The sequence below is a fragment of the Mchenga conophoros genome, linkage group LG9 (assembly GCF_057382185.1).
Source record: "Mchenga conophoros isolate Kocher_MC1m ecotype Shallow Benthic linkage group LG9, M_conophoros_male_GT1.1, whole genome shotgun sequence".
Classification (NCBI taxonomy): domain Eukaryota; kingdom Metazoa; phylum Chordata; class Actinopteri; order Cichliformes; family Cichlidae; genus Mchenga; species Mchenga conophoros.
In genome coordinates this window covers 24,767,782-24,778,358 of record NC_140534.1, presented here as the reverse complement: position 1 = coordinate 24,778,358, position 10,577 = coordinate 24,767,782, and the positions used below count along the sequence as shown (strand labels likewise).

At 42.3% G+C, this 10,577-nt stretch overlaps 1 protein-coding gene across 4 annotated transcripts; it reads right to left on the bottom strand.

Annotated features, from left to right (window-relative positions):
* Positions 1-1,687: 1,687 nt before the first annotated feature.
* LOC146567336 (uncharacterized) lies at positions 1,688-8,881 on the bottom strand. 4 transcript variants are annotated; one of them, XM_085287110.1, is made up of 4 exons: positions 3,030-8,881; positions 2,807-2,881; positions 2,367-2,586; positions 1,688-2,153 (listed from the first exon to the last, which is right to left on the bottom strand). In XM_085287110.1, the coding sequence occupies exon 1, from the start codon at positions 8,784-8,786 to the stop codon at positions 3,339-3,341; it is 5,448 nt and encodes a 1,815-aa protein (XP_085143236.1). In that variant the 5' UTR covers positions 8,787-8,881; the 3' UTR covers positions 1,688-2,153; positions 2,367-2,586; positions 2,807-2,881; positions 3,030-3,338. The 4 variants fall into 4 exon arrangements, with proteins under 4 accessions (XP_085143236.1, XP_085143234.1, XP_085143235.1 ...); XM_085287108.1 differs by having other exon boundaries at positions 2,807-8,881; XM_085287109.1 differs by having other exon boundaries at positions 2,367-2,881.
* Between the last annotated feature and the right edge of the window lie 1,696 nt (positions 8,882-10,577).

Below are 10,577 nucleotides of genomic sequence, written 5' to 3'. Positions count from 1 at the left end.
ATAATAGCATGCTTTGAGCACTCTCTTAATGATTGTGCTAATTTTCTTTCCGTTCTGCCTTGCAGGGAACGTTTTCTGCCAAATGGCATAAGGTCCTGATAACCTCAAGTCTGTGTTCAAGTTAGTGGTGGGAGTCAAAGAGCAGGTGCTGGCCTGTATTTGGGTTTCTGGCAAACTTCAAAGTCCAGGCTATCGTCCTCCCCAAAGTACACAGCACAGTCCAGGAGTGATAACCTGTTTTCTTTGGTATCCTCCCTGGTGAGCACATTAACTCAGTGAACAGAAACAAGTTCTGCAGGGAGGATACCGAAGAATCATGATTAGGGAACAAGAAGTCCGCTAAGCTACTGAAACTCAGGATTTAGGTGAGGACAAAGGCAAAAGCTTTGACACTGAGCTCACAGCTTTGACAAAACCCAACCACACTCACTCTGACTTATTCTGTGTTAAATGTGACTCAGTACAATATCTGCCACAAACTTTAATAAACCTCTTTCTGAGATTCTGCAGTATGAATAGTAAATTCCTATAAATGCGAAAGGCCAGCTGCAAAATTAACTGGATAGTAAATATCGGCTGTAGGCACAAGAGGGAATTGTCTGGAACCAACTATTAGTAAATCTGGGACTTTGAATAATAACATAAAACCCATTTTATGTCGCATTCATTTTGTTTAACTTAAAATCACATTAAGTCTGAGTAACCCTTGGATGCAGGGTAAAGCACCACCTACCTATAAAGCATTTCCCTTGTTAGCTTTGTAGCTGACAGATAGTAATGGGTATTATCGGCTCTGGTAACCCTCTTGTATACTTCCTACCCCTGCTGTATACCAGTCGGCTGTAGCCTTCGCTCCCACTGACAGCTCCGTTAAAATCTCCTCTCACAATCAGTTCAACACACCCTGTTATTTTATCCGTCACTGCAACATTTTATTGACAATTCACAGATGTAGTTGCCACATCGCCGTGAATCTCTTCGCATATGCATGGCCCATCAGGCATAGAAAAACTAGAGAAGCTGCTAAAATCACAGGTAATGTAACTTACTTAAACCTGCAAATTGAACCCAACAGAATTCACCTTACTTCTTACTGAAAATGTGCTGAAGCATTTGAGATGATTAAAGGAAATGTCAAAATTAGAGTCTATCTACCTAATCCTTAATATTTTCGGAGGCTTCAAGGAGCAATTTATCCTACTTGAGCTATAATTTGGAGAATTTATTTTTTGCCATCCTTTGCCTGTTCATTGTGAAACCATCCCTACACATGGAGGTGGCCTAAGATGAATTCGGTAGCCTGAAAGACTCTTGACTTTACCCACAGAGAAGTCTGTTAATTTTCCATGGTCTGGTGGTCTAATATATCACTCTCTGGATCTAAAGGTCAGATGTGATTCAAATCCAACCAAATAAGAGAAACTATATTTTAACCTAATGACTTAAAAAATTGTCTCTTTCAGCACAAAGGCTGCTCTTTGTTACCCATTTGAAGGGAACGCAAAGAGGTTTGTGCAGTCATATATACTTTGTAACAGCATCAGCTCTTTTCAGTAACTCAAAAAATAAGTTTTATAAAACCATGCCTACTGTATATAAGAAAAAGATTTATCCACCTGACAGGGATCACAGCTTTTCAGTACAGTAGCAGCAAAATGTAAGCCCTGATTCATAAACATTTGCCTGACAGTGGTGCTAAAAATGTTTTAACTCGATGAAAACTGCATTTATATTTTATCTTTGCATACGATCCTACGTTTATTTGCATATTCATTAGTGGTTATATGGCAAATATACTGCAGTGTGCTTTAAAACTACCAAGGCAGCATGCTTAAATGAAACACAAACCAGGGAGTGATGCCATAAGATAGAAATAACCTGTGATGTCACACAAAGCAAGGATTAAGTAAAACAAGAACGCTCTATGTGTTGGTATGTGTTCTGTTGTGTTACGATGGCCTGAGCCAACCACACTATCTATCAATATTCATGGGAGAGCTCAGGCAGAGAAGTCCTTACTGTGCTGTGAGGTCTAGTCAGCTGTGAGTGGAGCCACCGTGACACAGACGGCATGTGGGTACCGCTGTGACTTAAGAAGATGGAGGGGTCGCCCAATGCTGCAGCCAGGATGGATGATGAGTGTATTTGTGTGACTGCAGGGGGACGAGACAATTTTAGAGGCTCTGCGAGAACTTATAGGCAATTTTGTGTCTCTCACTTGGTGCGGCATGTTATTTTTAATCACACTGTGCTCATCTTTGTGAATTAGCAATTACAAAGGGATTGCCCACTTCAATTTGGGTAATGGACTTTTTGTCATTGAAGGAAGTAGCTGTTCAGTGCATCCCTCTTTATAGATTTCTTACCCTTGTGTCAGATCAGGCTTTTACCCCAACATTAGGGTAACGAGCTGCTGGCCACCTGCACTAGACGCGTCTCCTCCTTCCTGCCGCCACAACCACAGAGTGCATCTTCAACCTCATTGTAGCTGCCCACTTGGAATTACCACTCGTGACGCAGAGAGCTTCGACTGATGCAACTTTATTCTCTCCTCTTTAAACCACCGACAATATGGCACCGTGAAAACTATAAAGATGCACAAACAAATACCATTAAACATTCAAGTAGAAAGTGCAGAAATGTTCGCATTTTACTATAGAAAATTATTTTGATTAACCCAAATAGTGATATTGACATAAATCAATAGTTTTTAAACTATTTATGTTACAGCATTTAATAAAATGAATTAACAACAACCTTTCTGTGTCTTAAATACATAAACAATCGTTTGCAATCATTAACCAACCTCTTTCTGCTTCCAAGGGTGCTAATCATGCTGAATCAGCTAGCCAACCTCCTCCATGCGCATCTCTTAGCCAGTCTTTCCACACCACAAACAAATGACATGCATACACAATAAAAAACGAATTCAACCACATTGAGTAAACTTTCAAAGTTATAGCATGTGACAGATAAATAAAACACATAGTTTTGCATGAGTACCCTCAAAAACAAACGCTTTTACTCACTCTGAAGCAACGTGTTTGCGTCGCCTCACCGAGAACAGAACAGGAAGTCTGACACAATAAAAGAGGAAGTGCTAAGGTACTCTTCAAAATAAAAGTGCAAAGTAAAGTGGCTTTGCCGGCATTTACACTCCCACCAAATCCTGATACAATGAACGAACAAATTCACAAAGCAAGTGAGTTGTACAGGATTTCTTATACTAATAGATGGATGACTGAATTGAACTATTAGAGGTATACAGGTAAGTGTACTTTATGCATTGAGGTAGTGTATAAACATAACTATTATTGTCTTAACATATTTTGTTTTATTTAATTCTCAAGGAGTAGTACTAGTTTTTGGATTGGTCTCTCAATAATTGAAGGTTTAGAAGGGGCATCTTGCTTTCTTTGAGGCTTTCTCTCTCCAACTCGCACTTTAACTCGACGGACTAAGCCATCATGGTCTTGAAAGGTCTCCACAACTCGACCTAGTTGCCAATGGTTTCGTGGGAGATTGTCGTCCTTGATAACAACGATATCATTGACTTTGAGGTTACGCCGAGGTAAGTGCCATTTTTGCCTTGTTGATATGTTGAGCAGATACTCCCTTTTCCAGCGGCCCCAGAACTGTTCAATAAGGTATTGGACTCTTCTCCATCTTTTTGTAGCATACAAATCTTCTTTCATGAACACTCCGGGGGGTGGAAGAGCAACCTTTGTTTTCATCGTGATGAGATGATTCGGCGTTAAAGGTTCCAGTGCATGAGGATCGTTGATTCCGTCAACTGATAATGGGCGACTGTTGACAATAGCCATGGCTTCATATAGCAGCGTTCTGAGGGAGGCATCATCAAGCCGACCTGGGCACTGTGCGAAGGTTGCATTCAACACATTCCTAACCGTTCTTATTTGCCTTTCCCAGACACCTCCTGCATGGCTGGCAGAAGGGGCGTTGAAGACAAATTCGCACTGTTTTTCAGATAAGAAGGTCTCCAATTGCTTGGCGTCGCATTGCTTAAGTGCTTCCTTGAATTCGTTCCTAGCACCAACAAAGTTAGAACCTTGGTCACAGTGTAATTGTTGGACAGCTCCTCTAAGACTGATGAAGCATCTCAATGCATTGATGAAAGAGTCTGTTGACAAATCTTCAAGCATCTCAATATGGACAGCTCTTGAATACAGACACGTGAAAATCAGACCATATCTTTTGTGTTCTTTGCGTGCTGTCTTCACAATGAACGGGCCAAAGCAGTCCATGCCGCTAAATGTGAAGGGTGCTGAGGCTTCAAGACGTTCTTTAGGGAGTTCAGCCATTCGCTGGCTCTCTGTAGGTCGTCGAAGTTTCCTGCAAAGCACACAGGTGTGTATCATTTTGGCCACCAGCTTGCTCCCACCAATGACCCAGAATCCATTTGCTCTAAGCTCCATTTGTGTCTGGCTTCGACCTTGATGGCATGTCTTAGCATGGTAGTGGGACACAATGAGCTTGGTTATATGACTGTTGCTTGGTACGATGAGTGGATGCTTCACTTTGTGGCAAAGAGACGACCACTTTAATCTCCCACCAACGCGCAAGAGTCCATCAGACCAGATGGGGTCAAGACTGAAGAGAGAGCTTGAGTTTGGAAGGTCACCTTTGGCTTGAAACGTTTTTATTTCATGAGGGAAGGCGTGCTGCTGTACGATCTTTATCACTGCTTCAGCAGCCTTCTCACGCTCCTCGATCGTCACATGTTCAGTATGCTTTTGTTGAGATCTCAGTCTTTTGATTCTTGCAACCACCTTTATGAGTTTTGTCCAAGATGAAAACTGATTCAGACGATCGAGAATATCATTGAAGGTACTGACGTCAGTTGCGAGCACCTGAATTGTCTTGACTTCGGGATCACCAACAAGTAACTCAGCTGGAGTGCTAGGTGTTAGACGTAACTCACGTTCCCAGAGAAACTTTGGTCCTTGCAGCCAGTTTGTAGAGTGGATGTCTGAAACATGAAGCCCTCTGGATGCATGATCCGCTGGGTTTTCTGAGGTGTCCACATAATACCATTGATTGGGATTGCTGTTGTCTCTAATGAGTTGAACACGGTTTGCGACAAATATGTGGAACCTGCGAGCGTCATTGTTGATGTAACCAAGTACCACTTGGGAATCGGTCCAGAAGAATTCATCATCAATTTTCATGTCAAGCTCAGCCTTTAACAGGACGCTTACTTTTGCAGAAACCACCGCTGCTGCGAGTTCAAGCCTCGGGATACTTGTGACCTTTGAGGGTGCCACCCTTGCCTTTCCCATCACAAGGCTGCAATGAACCTCGTCTTTGTCATTTTTATATCTCAGGTAAGAACATGCACCATATCCTAAGCAGCTGGCGTCCGAAAAATGGTGTAGCTCTACTCTGACAATGTTTTGGAAGTCGTGTGGGTGGTAACATCTTGGAATTGAGACCTCCTTCAACTTGAAAAGACCATTTATCCATTTCTCCCACCGTGGCTTCACATCTTCTGGGAGTGGGTCGTCCCATCCAATGCCTCTGTGACAAAGCTCTTGTAGGATAAGTTTTCCACTTAGGCTGAATGGAGCGATAAATCCAAGTGGATCGTAGAGTGAAGCAATGACGGACAAACAACCACGGCGAGTCGAAGACTGATCTTTCAGGCTGATGTTAAAACTGAAGGTGTCGTCCTCTATTGACCACTGAATGCCAAGAGCGCGTTCTGAAGGGGATGGGTCAAACCCACGAGGTTCAATGGTTGCTGCTCTTTCAGAAGGGTCTAAGTTGGAGAGAGCAGCTTCTTCATTTGAGTTGAATTTGTGAAGGCGCAGGCCTCCTTTTCTGCACAACTCTTGTGACTGAATGATCAGTTCTTTGGCTTCCTCAACTGATGAAACGCTGGCTAATCCATCATCAACGTAGAAGTTTTTCTCCACAAAGGCTGATGCTAGAGGATAGTCGGTTTGATGTTGTCGTGCAAGATGCTTTAAACCGAAATTGGCGCATCCTGGAGATGATGCAGCTCCAAACAGATGAACTGCCATTCTGTACTCCTGAGGTTCTTTCTCCAAATCACCTTCTTTCCACCAGAGGAATTTCAGATAGTTTCTGGATTCAGGGGTGACAGCAAATTGATAGAACATTCTTTCAATGTCACAGATTACGGCCACGGCTTCTTTCCGAAATCTGCAAAGCACTCCAACCAGAGGGTTGATAAGATCAGGTCCAGTTAATAGGGTATCATTCAGAGAGACACCATGGGATTTGGCCGAACAATCAAAAACAACTCTTAGTTTGTCCGGCTTCCTGGGGTGATAGATTCCATGATGTGGTAGGTACCACTCGGTCTGCCCCTGAGATGCTGTTGGAGCAGGCTCTGCATCACCCCTGTTGATGGTTTCTTCCATGAATGTTCGGTACTGATCGTAGTATTGTTTGTTGGCCTTTAGTTTTTTCTTGAGACACTGTAGACGTACCGTGGCTAACCTCTTGTTGTTTGGCAGGTTGGGTGGGCTGTTCCCTTTGAAAGGGAGAGGCATTTCGTAATGTCCGTCTTTCCTTTGTGTGATGTGATTACTGAGGAACTGTATGAAATGGACATCTTCTTGGGACACATATTTGTTCTCATAGGTTCTCTCAGCAAAATCTGATTCCAGGGCTTTTAGAACATCTGTCGCTGATGGAACAGGCAACTCTTTTACTGTGAGCCGATGCACAAAGCTTTGGTTTCCTTGTCTGTCTAGGTGGGGGTTTGATGAGCCAATTATACTCCATCCTAGTTCTGACCTTTGTGCGAAGGGTTCATGCTTGTCACCTATGATGACTTCAAGAGGAGCCAGCGCAGATGGACAGTCATATCCAATCAGGAGCCCTACATCACAATCTTGGAGAGGCGGCAACTTTTCCGCCAAGCTTCTGAGATGAGGCCACAGTAATGCTGTTTCCTTTGTTGGGATGTACGACTTGTCCACTGGGATAAAGTCGCGGCTATAAGCCTGTTGTAGTTGGATACAACTCTCAGAGTGGAGTCCTCTAACTTGTAAACCATGAACACTCTTACTCGAGATGACTGTGTCAATAGCCGTCATGGTACTGAGTTTCAGTTTTACTGGTTGGACATCCACATTCAGCTTATCAAGTATGTCCTCCAAGACAAATGTTGAGTCACTTTGTGTGTCTAGCAATGCATAGGTGAGTATTTCTCTCTGTGGTTCTTGTACAGAAGACACAAAGACTGGGACAATACTTGAGGTAGCCGAAACGCGTTGTGTTGATGTATGAGACATGACCTTGTGTGTTTCCTGGTTTACAGGTTCTTCCTTGGGAGTGGAGCTATTTGTTACTGCTTCTGCAGGGTTTCGCTTTCTGTTTTCGTGCAAGCAGGTTGGATGACGACGTTCACAAATGTTGCACGTGTGTCGCCTTTTGCAATCTTTGGTGATATGACCTTTTCTTAAACATCCAAAGCAGAGCCGGTTTTCATGGATGAATGCCCTTTTATCTTCAACACTCTTAGCTGTAAAGATGGGACACTTTGAGATTCCATGAGTTTCACTTTTACAAACAGAACAAGGTGATTTTGGTTTACTAATGTTTGTGTCTTGTTTCTCCTGAGCGGAACTCTTTGGTTGCATGTTTGTGTTGAAGACTTTGGCTCTCTTTGGGATTCGATCATCTACAGGTTTGAAATTCATCAACAGTGGAGAAGCTATCGGGTTGCAAGCTATCCGTGCTTCTCTACTCAGGAAGTCTGTGAAGCATGCAAGATTTGGATAGGTGCCACATTCGTCAAGTTCATCTACAACAATTCGACTCCACTTGCGCACGATCCATTCTGGCAGTTTTTTGAGCAATTTGTGATTTTCTTCACAATCGTTTAGGATAGCTAGTCCTTTGACGTGTGGGATTGCTTCAGAGCATCCTTTGAGGAAATCAGCAAACTCTCGTAGCGCTAGTGGGTCATTTGCACTGATTTTCGGCCATCTCATGAGTTTATCACGAAATGCTTTCTGTATAATGAATGGGTTCCCATATCTGTCCTCTAAGACCTTCCATGCTCCCTTGTATGCATTTTCTGAATCTTGGTAAAAGAAACCTTCTACCGCTTTGCGTGCTTCTCCTGCGAGATAATTTTTCAGATAAAACATCTTCTCGCTTGCTGGAAGGGGTTTTCGGTCAATCAGATTAATGAATGACATTTTCCAATCGGTGAACTGCAAAGGGTCCCCACTGAATGTGGCAGGCTCAGGAACTGGCAAGCGATTCATACTTAATGAGCTAGCGATTGCTTGTGCTAAGCTGACAGACTCCTGGGTCGTTGTCATTTCTGGAATTGCTTGGTGGGGTTGGAATGATGCGGCATTTGGATTCAGCTGAGGTTCAATTTGCCTTCTGTAGCAAGCAGAGCTAATTTTACTATCAATTTCCCCGTTGTGGTTCTCAAACCCTTCAAGGCTGTTGTACGCCTTCACGCGAGCTATTGCTATAGCAACTTCTTTGTCTGCTTGTAACTGCTGTAGTTTTGCTCTTTCTTGTTCCAACTGTTGTTGCATTTCCACCTCTTTTAGTTTAATTTCTGACAACATTTTTGCCTCTTTGAGTTTCCATTCACTTTCTAACTTGTGAAGATGTGCTTGCTGTGCTTGAATTTCTTCCATAGCCTTTGATTGCTCCAGCTTGGCAGCAAGCTCTGCTTCTGCATCTACTCTACTGTTGCGGGTACAGGATGAGCCAGAGTGACGGCTCAATTGCTCTGACAACTCTATAGAGCTTGCAGTTTCTGTCATGCTGTTGCCAAAAACAGACCCATATTCGTTCTTGCTTAACACTTCTCTTACTCTTTCTTTCTCAAGATGGTTATTATATTCCTCATGAACAGTCTTTAGACGGTCACTTATGAGGTTACATACCTCCTTTGTTAGCGTAACACAGGCGTCCATTTTGTTGACAATGTCAGGTGTGGTGTTACTGTTACGCAGGATAGGTTCATACTGTGAACTTACAGCGTCGTGCTTTGCTTCAATGTTTTGCTGCAGTTTATTAAGGTTTTCTGCTGAGCAGAGGGATTTTAGTTTTGTTCTAGTTTCCCTTGCTACGAGCTTCCAAGAGTTATAAGTCTTGTTGAATGATTTTTCACGCTTTCTGATATCGTGCTTTTGCATCTCTAGGCCTTTCTCTGTTAATTTTCTCTCACGTGAGCTAGATTTGCATGGTGCGTTTATAGGGTTGTCTGTTTCTTCTTCTGATGAGCTGGATTCACATGGTGCGTTTGTGGGGTTGTCTGTTTGCTCTTCCGGTAGTGACATTTTGTTTCTGTAGCTGCCTTAAGTCGATTGTAGCTTTGATTGCCTTACTGCCTGACTATACTTTAAAGCTGTAGTTAATCTTTACCACAGAGTAACGCTGTGTCAAACATTTACTGATTATGGACATTCAAAGGTATGTTTAGCGTAAGACAGCAACAACAAATGTTCATAAATTAGCTAATGAGCTTCACCTTTTAAACCTTTTCATAAACAGACATCCTGTGAATTATTATTCCACAAAAAACACATTTCGCTCACCAAGAAACATTAACCAGATTCAGGAATATTATGTGTTGGCAGTCCATGAATTAATTTGGCCTCGTAACATTATTTAAAGAGTTTCTAGTTATGCATTAAGCTTGTGCATGTGTGTAAGCAGTCCCGTGTTTCTTCTTGGTAGTCAATGTCTCTTTCAGTATCTGGAGTCTTGAGTTTTAGTATGCTGTTCTTTCTAACCTTGCGAGTGCAGTTTGTGGATGCGAGTGGAATCAGCTGGCTGGTAACAGGTTGGTAGCTGGATCTCTGATGAAATGGTGTCAGGTTCTCTGCAGGGATGGCAGGTCTCTTGCAGTCAAGGAGTTTTCACTGTAGCTGCCCACTTGGAATTACCACTCGTGACGCAGAGAGCTTCGACTGATGCAACTTTATTCTCTCCTCTTTAAACCACCGACAATATGGCACCGTGAAAACTATAAAGATGCACAAACAAATACCATTAAACATTCAAGTAGAAAGTGCAGAAATGTTCGCATTTTACTATAGAAAATTATTTTGATTAACCCAAATAGTGATATTGACATAAATCAATAGTTTTTAAACTATTTATGTTACAGCATTTAATAAAATGAATTAACAACAACCTTTCTGTGTCTTAAATACATAAACAATCGTTTGCAATCATTAACCAACCTCTTTCTGCTTCCAAGGGTGCTAATCATGCTGAATCAGCTAGCCAACCTCCTCCATGCGCATCTCTTAGCCAGTCTTTCCACACCACAAACAAATGACATGCATACACAATAAAAAACGAATTCAACCACATTGAGTAAACTTTCAAAGTTATAGCATGTGACAGATAAATAAAACACATAGTTTTGCATGAGTACCCTCAAAAACAAACGCTTTTACTCACTCTGAAGCAACGTGTTTGCGTCGCCTCACCGAGAACAGAACAGGAAGTCTGACACAATAAAAGAGGAAGTGCTAAGGTACTCTTCAAAATAAAAGTGCAAAGTAAAGTGGCTTTGCCGGCATTTACACTCATAACTTTTG

What these genes read in the sequence shown, in the direction of transcription:
- LOC146567336 (XM_085287107.1), bottom strand. Translation starts at nt 8,786, where the DNA reads ATGACAGAAACTGCAAGCTCTATAGAGTTGTCAGAGCAATTGAGCCGT.